Source organism: Pleuronectes platessa, chromosome 8 (genome assembly GCF_947347685.1).
Source record: "Pleuronectes platessa chromosome 8, fPlePla1.1, whole genome shotgun sequence".
Classification (NCBI taxonomy): domain Eukaryota; kingdom Metazoa; phylum Chordata; class Actinopteri; order Pleuronectiformes; family Pleuronectidae; genus Pleuronectes; species Pleuronectes platessa.
Genome location: NC_070633.1, coordinates 10,320,005 through 10,333,336, shown reverse-complemented (window position 1 = coordinate 10,333,336; position 13,332 = coordinate 10,320,005). Strand labels below are relative to the sequence as shown.

The following is a 13,332-nucleotide window of genomic DNA, read 5'->3' as shown; positions in this document are numbered from 1 at the left end:
ATTGTTCCTTTACGCATGGAACGAACGCACGGTTGCAGGTGTTTTTGGTAAACACAGGCGTGGTTGCACCATATGTGTGAACGTGTATAAATCTGCCATGATTGTGAACACCGCCGCGCGCTTTGTGTAACAGCACAGCCTGTGGAAGCACCGTCTTGTGCAGCCTCGTTCATCATTAGACGGGCTCTGTGGGCCCCCTGCAGGCGTCTGGAGCAGACGGCGCCTGGCTCGTTCCCCCTGACATGAATTTAGGAAAGCCGACTGACAAACAAAAAAAAATGTGTCGGGAGAGGAGTGGGCGCCATATTGGACTCAAAGTGTATTTGTGGAGAGGTGTCTCCTCGCGGGGCTGCTGCAGATGTGCGCCCCCGGCCTGTTTAATTAGACGCAGCCAGCGTGGATGTGTGGCTTTAAAGCACCGGGGCGCGTTGGGCTGCCGCCTGTAACGGTGCACACGGCTGCGAGCCTACGGGCCTAACGGTGCACGGCGAGCTCCACTCGGTGCCGGAGCCAGGGTGCTGCCCTCTCCCGTACTCGCAGGCTTCCTCCAATCGCTCCCTGCAAGAAGGAGCCATTCGAGCAGACCCCGAGAAACATCACCGGCTCCAAAAAATTCCAAGTGTTCTGCAGCCCCGAATGGCGTCACCCGATTGGCCGAGACCCTATCAATCATGCCTTTAGCCGCACCCCTCCCCCCATTCAACCACTCGCCTCTCTGTTCCACTGTGTTTACTACACTGCCGAGCATAAGGGAGACACTCGTCTTCACATGCACTGAACCCACAGAGAACAACAGTTTTAGTTGTCTTTGTAAGAGCAGCTCCAGGAGATCAACATGCCCAAGAGAAAGGTGCGTATCCTCCAAACCATCCAAACACTTTGAGGCGCCTCTCTGCTCCTAGAGCAATGCAAACGACCGGGAAGACATCCCTCTGAGACATTACTTAATTATAACGCAATGTGTGACGGTTTTTCCTCGCTGCTAATTTTTGCCTATATTCCAGATATAATGTGCATTTTTTGTGTGTTGGTGTGAATATTTTCCTGTTCGCGAACGGCCTGTATTTGGTGTCGGAGTGTGTGCGCCGCTGTCCTTTGGGGGAGTCAGAAGTCTCTCTCGGTCTCCATGCAGTTAAAGCACAAGCAGCAGCCATGCTTTGCAGCTCTCGTCCACCTTCGTCGCCGACCTACCGAGAACAAACGCCCCGCTTATCGCCGTTCGCGCGCTAAACCGGCCGCGAACGGCGCCAGAAAATGCCCCGGTGCTTTTACTTTGCGTTTTGACCGCGAAAGCGAACATTCGCCGTCGCGTTTCGGTAAAATTATATATTTTCTCTCTTTGTTCGTGGTCCCAAATGGCTGCGATGGCGCCTCGCCGCCGCCCGGTGGCGCCCGCGGTCAGCCTCGGCCAGAGTCCCTCCCCCCTTTCTCGGAGACTCCCGCGCCAGCTTTCAAATCCGAGCTGCATGCACTGAATGGGAGAAGGAGATGGGGGAATGAGAGGGGAGAGCGGGGCCCGGGCCCTCAGAACATGGCTCCAGGGGCCCGCATGGCTCAGCCCTCACAGCCTGATCCTGAAATCACACAATGCCACAACACCACCAGGCTGTGATACGTTAAATCTAACTCTATTTAGGATACATTTTTATTTTGACACCAAACTCAAAAGTTTTTTCAGCAGCTCTGTAATTATCCATAATATGCACCTGAAGCATTAAACAGCAGTTTGCTGTTCGTATAAACACAATTAAACTGATAATAATGTTGTATATTATAGTTTTTCTATTTTAACTGTTTCTGTTTGTGTTTTTCACTCACAGGGAGCAGAAGGAGGGGAAAAGGATGAGGTAAGAGGGCGAAACACTGAGCAGCACACAACACATGTGATAAGAAATCATTTTGATCAGTTTATTTCTTAAAGGTGGTACTTTAATATCAAAGTCACATGTGTGTTTTGTGAATACAGTCTCAATCAAAACAATGACCCCCTGATAACAGTCTTGTGTTGTGTTTCAGCCCAAGAGGAGATCAGCCCGGTTATCAGCGGTAAGAAGAAACACAGTGTCGCTACACTCATTTAAATCAACAGATACAGTTCATTAACATGTAAAACCTATTCTAATTCTTCAAAGAGCTCACACACACACCATACTGATTGAATCAAGTCTAACGTAGCTTTTAGAGACACAAAAACAAAGAATTTGTCTTCTCAAAAGTACTTCTGTTTGATTCCCTTGACAAACAACTGCTAAACACATAATATTTTTACTACATCAAGCTCAAGAATTAGTAAAACATATTTATGTACTTCATTGAAGCGTTATTAAGTTGGCAAAAAGCTTAAGATAAACAGATGGTAAAGTTTTAAAAATATGTAAAGGTCAGAAATAGTAAAAAGTGCAGGATCTGTTTCTAAACACAACTGCACATGTATCTATTTGTAGTATTAACTAAATACCAATAGAGGCTCTCAGAATTCCAACATTTCATGTTTTAATGTTGTTTTAATTCCTCAAACAATTGAGACAATCAATAAAATCTGTATAAAAGCTCAGTGAAAGTCTTTCATAAAAGAGACGATTTTGGACGTTTGTTTCTTGGTCGCCCTTTAAAAAAGTGTCTTATTTGAGCCGGATTTTCTCAGAATAACAAGAAAAACTGTAAATTGGCAAATCGTCGAGGTCTTACCTGCATATTTTCCCTTTTCTCTCAGCAGAAACCGGCCGCAGCCAAGCAGGAGCCAAAGGTCAAGAAGGCAGCGAAGGTAAGGAGGAGCTAGGCCCGAAAACAATGCAAGACACAGGTAGACGTGCAAATTCAACCTACTAACACGTCTAATTATTTGCCACTGCAGAAAGAAAAGGCTGTGAACGACAAGAAGGAGGACAAGAAGACCAAGAAGGCAAAGGAGAACGCCGAGGCAGAGGCGAATGAGGAAAACCACTCCGAGAATGGAGAGGCCAAGACCAACGAGGTGAGAGGACGGCAGAGTTCTCCGCCGCAGGAGAAGTCCGGTATTACAGACTTTGGAAAAGTTTTGACCCCTGTCGTCTTGGTCCCACAGGTGGAGGCAGCCCCCGAGGAGGCCAAGGAGGAGGCCAAGTCCGAGTAGCACCACTGCCCAAGCTTCCTCTTCCTCCTCTACACCTACCCCACATCCCACTCCCCCAAATCCCCCCCAGCCAACCTGCCAGCCCCCCACCCCCCTTCCGCCCCAAGTCTCTCACACGGCTTCCCTCCAAGGCGTATTGTTAACAGAGGAATATTTTTATCAATGATTTTATAAGTATCCGTACAGATTTTTAGCACAAAAAGCAAAGCTGATTATGGAGCGCCTTGCAGATTTGCAGTGGTCATATCAAGTGTCTGCAAGCAAGATGAACACACTAAAATCTTTTTTAAATGGCATTTCATGATTGTCGAAGGCTTGTTTGGTGTAGAAAGTGTGTCCCTGCTGGATTGGCTACGTCGTGAGTTGTGTATTCCTGTGTTTTTCCGCCGCTCGCCCCGCCCCTTGATCTCCCCACTTCCTCCTCCTCCTCCTCCCCTATTCTCCCTCCACAGGTTAGACCTTCCTCCCCCTGACAGTTCAGCTTTTTATCCATGTTTTATCGACAGTTTTAGCCATGTTAATGTGGGTGATTTCTTTTTAGACCTCTAAATGTGCAGTGAGTTTCCCTTTTTGCTTCCGCCCCATGGTCTTGTTTTTTTTGTGTTTGTTTTTTTTCTTTCATTTAAATCGTGCTTTAAAAGAAAAAAATTAAAAGCGTTTTGAAGAGTGTTGTCCATAAGAAAGAGGAAGACGAACATGCGAAAACATTCCGGGAACAGCGATTGCCTACGACTCCGTCTCCTAAGACGACCCTGCGTGTGACAAAACAGCTCCTGCTCCATCCACGCTGTCATGTCAGCTTTTCTAAACACTCTGGTTTTTTTAAAACGATCAAATTTGGAAACCTTCTCTGACAAATGCAGGTGTCTGGTCCCTCTCTTATGTTCTGAAATTCTCTTAATAAAAAGAAGTCCTGGGAATTTTCCTCGAACTGAGTGTCTCCTGTTTGTTTTTTAAAAGCACCTTTTTATTACGTGATAGTTGTAGTTTCTATATTATTACCAAACTGTCAAATTGTAAACGTTAACATGTATCCTCCACAGTCCACTTCAGGGATAGCTCACAGTGCGGCTTAAAAGCTCCAGCGCTGGTTTCATTAGTAAATACAATAATGTATTATCTTGAAAAATTCAAAGCTACATAGCATAATAACCAGGTCTCCACCAGGTGTTTTTAGCAATCTTCTATATTAACAACATGTGAGAGGTTTTCACTGTACGAGGACATGTATAATTAGACCTTTAACGCACACCATTGCATTCACTTGAGTAGAAGTGGGACTTGTACAACAGGATAGTGCCATGACCTCCGACTAGACAAAACACATCTCTGAAGTAATTTCCCTGCAGACACATCCCTTGTTTAAGGATGCTGCCTAAGGAAACACGTTAGATTCTAACAAGGGGCAATTCATCCTAGACAGGGGAAGTTTGAAACTCAAATCAGCTGAGGATTTGTACCTAGATCTTCCCAGAAATGTGATTATTCCACATATGTGTTTTTTCAGCTACATAGTGAGGTCACGGAAGCAAAGGGTCACAAGCTGGGAGGCAAATCCAAGATTCCCCCGACAGTACGAGACATTGGCTCTTTCGTTCATCATCTTTAAGGATTCATCCTTCAATCACTTACATTTTCAAATTGAGGACATACCTAATAACCAAACCAAGGCCTCTTGTGAAGCCTTTATATTTCATGGCCCTGTCTTGTCCTCCAGCAGCATGAGACTGCTGGAAGATACAGCACACGCCATAAGTGTCTATCCACCAAGCATCTTCCCTCTCCTTCAGGCTTTGCACATTCATATTTAACTCTACATGAACTCAAGCGTGAGCGCCGTGACCTAAATCCAACTCAACCCTCAGACAAAAGTATCACCGCTGTATGTAAGCCACGTCGTTTAAAGACGGCTGCATATTTAGTTTATGGCACACAAAAGCTGCATGCATGAGTTCACGGTAGAAGCTGCAGACATGATAGATGCATGTCGTTGGTTCAGGAAATGCAGGACTTGCACCGAGCTTTGTGTGAGCACTTGCCTCCAGCCCTTGTGTGTTTGCCGGACTCCTTCAAGCCCCAACCTGAATTTCCTGTGCACTAAATAAGCAGAGAGATATTTTTATGTGGTCATATTGAGTGTGATTGGTGACCCCCTCTGCATAATAACAATTTTTAAGCATTTGATTTGCTGCTCTGTCTGCTGCAGAATATCTGCAGTGCCAGTTTAACTGTAAATCACTTCCTGCATTTTTCCTAACAAGGTAAAGCTATGCTCATTATTTAAATATTTTTCTCCCGCTATTCTGAGCAGCAGCTGCAGCTCCTCTGACCTGCATTGTCATGGCCGAGCACCGGGCTCCATTTTGTCGATATTATTTTTGTTTCCTGCAGAGCGTTATTGCACAGCGCCGTCGCTAGATGGCAGCATTTACTTATCTTTTCGTTCGCCCTGCAAACACCGAGGAGCTGCCATGCTCATGGCTCCAACTTTGATTATCGTTACAATTTATCAGCTGATTGATTTAAAGTGTTATTATTTTTGCCTGAGGGATATTATCATTGCAGGTTCCATTGGGAAGAACACGCCAAACACTCAGATATGGATCCCTCAAGGCTTTCATCCTCCTTCTTTTAATCCCCTTTTCAGCATCATCTGTTTGATTTGTTTGCTTTTACTCTTCTTGTTTCCAAGCAGCAGTTCAATTAAGAGCCCGTTCTGAGGCTCTGAATGGAGCCTCTCTTGAGTGAGGATCTATTGATAAAGTGCAGTGATGTGAAGGGAAACTGAAGATTATTGATTGGGCAGAATGTTTCAGATCTCAGACACACGGTGGCCTCTCTTTTCTGCGCCACCTTCTTTCATCTTATGATTCTCCTCAGCTCTGAAACCTTCACTGATCCGTCCATTTATCCCATCTCATCCAAAACACAGCGGCTGGACTCCTCACCAAATCCGCTAGAAGAGATAGCATACGGATGTAGGCCACTTCAGGCAATGAGGCAGCACATCTGACCTTTTTGTGGAAGTGAGCCGAAAGTTGTAAACTTACAAATGTGGCCCAAATATACCAAGACAAACTTGGGCCACTCTTGGTATACATGAGATGCTCTAGGCAAGGAGAAATCTGGATGTAAACCTGGATCGGCCCATGTGTTGAATGGTGAATGTGGCCCAAATATCGTTAAACATATTGGGGCCACCTTTTGCTCTTTTGCTTGAAATGCAGTGTTGTTATGGCTTACTTGTGGCCCACATCTGGCAAACAGGAGCGGAGCGCCCAAGTGCCATCATTCTACTCAGGCCAGTGGGCCGGTTATGGGATGTGGCATCTGGGCCAAAACAATTTTGCCATGTGGAGCGGCATGTTACACCGAAAATTGGCTTACAAATTTTGTTTTTATTGATTTTAAAATGTTATCATTGACCTTTAAAGCCTGTTCTAAACTTGCACAGAAGTACATTTAGGATCTTTTGACACCACATGTACCCAGTTATCTCCTGAGGTGGTCAGTTGAGCCCTACTCGCATTCCCACAGTCGCAGACTCGCTCTTTGGAACAATATCCCTGAGAAGATCCATCTGGCAAAATTACTTGCCAAATTTAAATCTCTCTGAAAGACTCATTTTTATAGGTGTGATTTCTCCTAGATCTGATATTACCAACTCCTTAAGTTCGGATTCCTTAACCTTTCTTTACATCTCACCTCAGTGAATTATACTACACATAAATAATGAATAAAGTGTTTTGATAATTATTGGAGGACAGAGGAGCCGGGTTTAATAAAACAGGGATTATATTAATAATAATTTTTACATATACCATACAAGGGTCTTCATCTCAGCTGGTCCAGGATTATTTACACTGATGGCTGCTGTTCCCTGCATTTTTAAATGTCACATACATAGGTCTTAAAGGCAAGTGGAAGAAGAGAGGCAAGCAAAAGTTTCAAACTGTGGGAAGCTATTAGGGTCTGTGCTCAGAAGCAGAAACCATGTGACTCAAACTCCCTGTAATAATTGTATTATGTTTTATCTTCTTTTAACTGATTTCTCATGTGTAACATTTCATGATTCTCCATCCATGATCTGATGCTGTGTGATCTTCAAATTGCTTTTACAGTTTTTTTCGATTGCATAAACACTAAAATCAAAAGTATAACACAATTATCAAACCTGACACTCAAGGAGCAAAACATGGCCCAGATCTGCACCACTATAAGCACAATGTCAGCTTCACACTTTTTGCAAAACAATACACACAGTGATCTGCAAAACACTAAACACACTTGTATACATTAAACACAGTAGTATATCAAGATGTCACTTCCTTGCAATTCCTAAGCACTGCCTGTCAAAGGACCAACCCTATGGGCCAATTGGTTAAACACAGCCATCAGGTGTTCAAACACATGATTGCTTAATTGTAGACACACCAATCAGGTTTAAGCACTTTAAAAATGCAGCAGCTGAGTTCACCTGTTTTCAACCAAAATGGAGCTTGTGCTCAAAAATAAGAAGAGTGAGGGTGAGAGGGGGAAGGTTTTACGATCTCCAGCCCCAGGCTCAGGTTCCCCTCATTGAAACTGTACTGGATACAGAATGTTCTGCTTGTCTGATATTTGTCGAGCTTACAGTGTTATGCACACTCCTGTAGTAGCATGAAAACTGGGACATGTTTTGTTGTTATTCTCCATGTTGACATGTTGACTGATTTGGGGATGTGGAGAGAAATAAATTCAGTTTTCATGAGTCTGCAGTATTGGTCTTGTGTATTGTTTGGTGAATTTATTGTATATTTGCACTTTCTGAGAGTACTTCACTTACAGTTTTTTTGGATTGCTTACACACTAAAATTAAAAGTAGTACACTATTAGCAAAACCTTACACTCAAGAAGCAAAACATCAGCCCATATTTGCACAACTATAAGCACATTGTCAACCTCACACTTGTTGCAAAACTCTACACACAGTGATTTGCAAAACACTATACACACTTAACATACATTACACATAAAAATCTATCATGAAGTCACGTCCTTGCAATACCAAAGCACTGACTGTCAAATTGCCACACTGTCCAACCAATTGGTTCAACACAGTCATCAGGTGTGCAAACACTCATTTGCTTACTTTTTTTTACGATTGCATAAACACTAAAATCCAAAGTATAACACAAATATCCAATCTGACACTCAAGGAGCAAAACATGGCCCAGATCTGCACCACTATAAGCACAATGTCAGCTTCACACTTTTTGCAAAACAATACACACAGTGATCTGAAAAACACTAAACACACTTGTATACATTAAACACAGTAGTATATCAAGATGTCACTTCCTTGCAATTCCTAAGCACTGCCTGTCAAAGGACCAACCCTATGGGCCAATTGGTTAAACACAGCCATCAGGTGTTCAAACACATGATTGCTTAATTGTAGACACACCAATCAGGTTTAAGCACTTTAAAAATGCAGTAGCTGAGTTCACCTGTTTTCAACCAAAATGGAGCTTGTGCTCAAAAATAAGAAGAGTGAGGGTGAGAGGGGGAAGGTTTTACGATCTCCAGCCCCAGGCTCAGGTTCCCCTCATTGAAACTGTACTGGATACAGAATGTTCTGCTTGTCTGATATTTGTCGAGCTTACAGTGTTATGCACACTCCTGTAGTAGCATGAAAACTGGGACATGTTTTGTTGTTATTCTCCATGTTGACATGTTGACTGATTTGGGGATGTGGAGAGAAATAAATTCAGTTTTCATGAGTCTGCAGTATTGGTCTTGTGTATTGTTTGGTGAATTTATTGTATATTTGCACTTTCTGAGAGTACTTCACTTACAGTTTTTTTGGATTGCTTACACACTAAAATTAAAAGTAGTACACTATTAGCAAAACCTTACACTCAAGAAGCAAAACATCAGCCCATATTTGCACAACTATAAGCACATTGTCAACCTCACACTTGTTGCAAAACTCTACACACATGATTTGCAAAACACTATACACACTTAACATACATTACACATAAAAATCTATCATGAAGTCACGTCCTTGCAATACCAAAGCACTGACTGTCAAATTGCCACACTGTCCAACCAATTGGTTCAACACAGTCATCAGGTGTGCAAACACTCATTTGCTTACTTTTTTTTACGATTGCATAAACACTAAAATCCAAAGTATAACACAAATATCCAATCTGACACTCAAGGAGCAAAACATGGCCCAGATCTGCACCACTATAAGCACAATGTCAGCTTCACACTTTTTGCAAAACAATACACACAGTGATCTGAAAAACACTAAACACACTTGTATACATTAAACACAGAAGGATATCAAGATGTCACTTCCTTGCAATTCCTAAGCACAGCCTGTCAAAGGACCAACCCTATGAGCCAATTGGTTAAACACAACATGTTTAACCATTTGGCGTTTAAACACAGCATTGCTTAATTGTAGACACACCAATCAGGTTTAAGCACTATAGCAATGCAGCAGCTGAGTTCACCTGTTTTCAACCAAAATGGAGCTTGTGCTCAAAACAGAAGAAGAGTGAGGGTGAGAGGGTAAAAATCCTCGGAGGTGAAGAAGGCTGCGGCTGCGGCATTAGTAATGATGTGTGTGTGATGTTCATACTGCACACATAACTTTCATAATGTAAATGTACTGTATTCCAGTACAGTACAAGATTGTGTGCTGAACTACACAATCTTGTCTTTCAATGTATTTCTGAGTTTTACAGATGGATGAGGAAATCACATGAATTCATATAAATAGATGAGGCAGGGTTCAACCTGACAAAATCAAAAAGGAGAGGCAGAAATATCATTGTCCACGAGGCTATAATCCATGTCCCAGGAAAACGTGGGGGTAACATCACCCTTTGTGCTGTCACTACACAGAATGGGGTCCTCCTCCGTCACGACAACATGGGCCCTTACAACACAACTCACATTCTCAAATGTTTTGACCGATTACACAACATCGTCACAACAGTAAATCACATGCACCAGATGCAATACATTGGCATCTGGGACAATGAGTCATTCCACCGCTCTGCTCTGGTCCAGAACTGGTTTCAACACCATCCACAGTTTACAGTACCATACCTTCCACTATACTCTCCGTCTCTAAACCCAATCAAAGAGTTTTTCTCGGCATGGCGATGGAGGGTTTACGATCTCCAGCCCCAGACTCAGGTTCCCCTCATTGAAACTCTACTGGATACAGAATTTTCTGCTTGTCTGATATTTGTCGAGCTTACAGTGTTATGCACACTCCTGTAGTAGCATGAAAACTGGGACATGTTTTGTTGTGATTCTCCATGTTGACATGTTGACTGATTTGGGGATATGGAGAGAAATAAATTCAATTTTCATGAGTCTGCAGCATTGGTCTTGTGTAGTGTTTGGTGAATTTATTGTATATTTGCACTTTCTCAGAGTACTTCACTTATAGAACTCTAATCACTGAGAACTGGAATTGCTAAAAGTGTTTAAGGTTAGCAACATCAGTGTGTAACTGGCTAGAGCAGAATTAAGTCATATGAAGCGTGTGTGTTTCATATGGCAAAAATAATATTGTTTTGATAAAAAAGTGTATAGTTTTTACAAGAGTGTTTAGTTTTGCAAAGGATCTGAGGTGTTCTGCTGATTGGGTGTGTGGTTGTGCTGATTGTATTTAGTGTTTGAAACACCGGGCCCTGTTTTGAAAATCGTGCTTAAGCAATCGAAAAAAACTGTAATTGTAGACACACCATCAGGTGTGTAAGCACTATAAAAAGCAGCAGGTGAGTTCATCGTTTTTCAAGCACGGAAAGAGTCAGAGAAAGAGTAAGACGAGGACGAGGAGGAGGACGAGGAGAACGAGGAGAACGAGGAGTTTTACGAACGGAGGGAGAGGAGATCCAGCATGAGTTAATTTACATATATGAGGCTGGGTTCAACTTGAAGAGAACACGAAGGAGGGGAAGAAACATCATTGGCCACAGGGCTATAGTCAATGTCCCAGGGCAACGTGGGGGTAATATAACACTCTGTGCAGCCATTACACAGAATGGGGTCCTCCACCGCAATGCCCATATGGGCCCTTACAACACAGCACTCATACTTACATTCTTGGACCAATTGCACAACATAACAGCAGCAAATCAAATCGATCATATGCAATACATTGTTGTCTGGGACAATGTGTCTTTCCACTGCTCGGTTCTGGTTCAGAAGTGGTTTCAGCAACATCCACATTTCACCGTCCTATATCTTCCACCATACTCTCCATTCCTCAACCCTATAGAAGAGTTTTTCTCGGCATGACGGTGGAAGGTATATGATCTCCGTCTCCAGGCTGAGGTACCCCTCATCCAAGCCATGGAGGAGGCCTGTGACCAGATGGAGGTAGCAGCAATGCAAGGATGGATTCGTCATTCAAGACGTTTCTTTCCAAGGTGTCTTGCTAATGACAACATTGCCTGCGATGTTGATGAAATTCTCTGGCCAGATCCAGCTAGGCGAAGAGACAATGTCTAGTTTTTTTTTTTTTGGACTTACAATACGTAAAGTGACGTTTGGTTACAGTATTATGAATCTCTTTGTCAACATTTTGGGCGTGTTGAGAAATAAATGAGTTTCTTCAGTCTGCAACATTGGTCTTGTGTAGTTGTGTATTACATTTGTACTTTGTTGATAGTAGCCTACTTTAATCATAGGGAAGTAGAAGTGCAAAAAGTGTTTTAGGTTTATCACAGCAGAGTGTAACTCATGCAAACAGAGTATAGTAATGTGAAACGTGTGTGTTTCATATGTTAACAAAGTGTGGTTTTTAAAAAGAAGTGTATAGTTTTTACAAGAGTGTTTAATTTTGCAAAGGATCTGTAGTGTTTTGCTAATTGGGTGTGTGGTTGTGCTAATTGTGTGTAGTGTTTTGAAAACACGGGCCCTGTTTTGAAAATCGTGCTTAAGCAATCGAGAAAAACTGTATAGAACTCTAATCACTGAGAACTGGAATTGCTAAAAGTGTTTAAGGTTAGCAACAGCAGTGTGTAACTGGCTAAAGCAGAATTAAGTAATATGAAGCGTGTGTGTTTCATATGGCAAAAAAAATTGGTTTTGATAAATAAGTGTATAGCTTTTACCAGAGTGTTTAGTTTTGCAAAGGATCTGAGGTGTTCTGCTGATTGGGTGTGTGGTTTTGCTGATTGTGTTTAGGGTTTGAAACACTGGGCCCTGTTTTGAAAATCGTGCTTAAGCAATCGAAAAAAAATGTAAATAGTTTCCCATTGATTTAATGCAAAATCAAATTTTTAACTTGTAAAGCATCTTGTTGCTATGTTTTGAAACATGCCATATAAAGTTAATTATTATTATTAGTGTTGTTATTATTGTTATTATTATCTCCTGACTGTATTCGTACTAAGATGTAGACGTATAGTTGAAATGTCTAAGAGCTAATCACTCTATAGTATTACTGTAATATGTGAGTGTGTGTGTGTGTGTGTGTGTGTGTGTGTGTGTGTGTGTGTGTTTGTGTATGTGTGTGTGTGTGTTTGCTCTCTCTCTCTCCCTGCTCTGCCTGTACTGAATGTTTGTCTGCGAGCTTAACTGTCTGTCCGACCATCTGCCGGTCTTCCTGCACCTTCCTCTCCTGTCTCCTTTCACTGTCTAGCTGCATTAATCCCAAGGGAGTTGTGACCCAGCCGTGCACAAGTGTTCACCCTCGTCTCTCTGATAGGTTATGATATGTTGACTAAAATAGCCCATTTTCCCTGTTTAAACATGCACATATCCCATTCTGTCATCCCACGCATTACCAGGCCCCTGTCTCCTCCCCCGCACTCACCCATCCACGTCCACTGTCCACATCATTCTGGTCAAGGTCTCACACACAGGAGGGGGCGAGTGAAAATGTGTTTGTGTGTGTGTGTGAGGTTGTTTGTTGTGCGTAAATGCAACCCCCCACACCTTCGCATGTGCGCTGGTGTGTGTATTAGTACGAAGAGAGGGAGAGAATTCTCTGTGTAAAGGAAGAAGATGACCTTTCACGAGGAAGTGATTTTAAATGATGTCCTGTCGTCACCAGGGATACTGGCGTGTGAATGTGGATGAGCAATTGTTGTGTTTACACATGCTCACACACACACAAACACGCACTCGAGTTGCCAACAGGTACACAGTCACATTAAGTGTGAAAAAGGCATGAGTCAAATGTCATCCCTCCAGACTGG

The 13,332-nt window shown here is 42.7% G+C and overlaps 1 protein-coding gene across 2 annotated transcripts; it reads left to right on the top strand.

Moving 5' to 3' along the window:
- The first annotated feature begins 690 nt into the window (after positions 1-690).
- On the top strand, positions 691-4,043 carry LOC128445816 (non-histone chromosomal protein HMG-14A). 2 transcript variants are annotated; one of them, XM_053428671.1, is made up of 6 exons: positions 691-850; positions 1,821-1,847; positions 2,017-2,046; positions 2,717-2,764; positions 2,855-2,974; positions 3,065-4,043. In XM_053428671.1, the coding sequence occupies exons 1-6, from the start codon at positions 836-838 to the stop codon at positions 3,110-3,112; spliced, it is 288 nt and encodes a 95-aa protein (XP_053284646.1). In that variant the 5' UTR covers positions 691-835; the 3' UTR covers positions 3,113-4,043. The 2 variants fall into 2 exon arrangements, with proteins under 2 accessions (XP_053284646.1, XP_053284645.1); XM_053428670.1 differs by having other exon boundaries at positions 2,714-2,764.
- Positions 4,044-13,332: the final 9,289 nt, after the last annotated feature.

Excerpts from the sequence above, each read along its gene's own strand:
- LOC128445816 (XM_053428670.1), top strand. Across the intron at positions 2,047-2,713 it reads GATCAGCCCGGTTATCAGCG|CAGAAACCGGCCGCAGCCAA; the intron begins GTAAGAAGAAAC and ends CTTTTCTCTCAG. Across the intron at positions 2,975-3,064 it reads GAGAGGCCAAGACCAACGAG|GTGGAGGCAGCCCCCGAGGA; the intron begins GTGAGAGGACGG and ends TTGGTCCCACAG.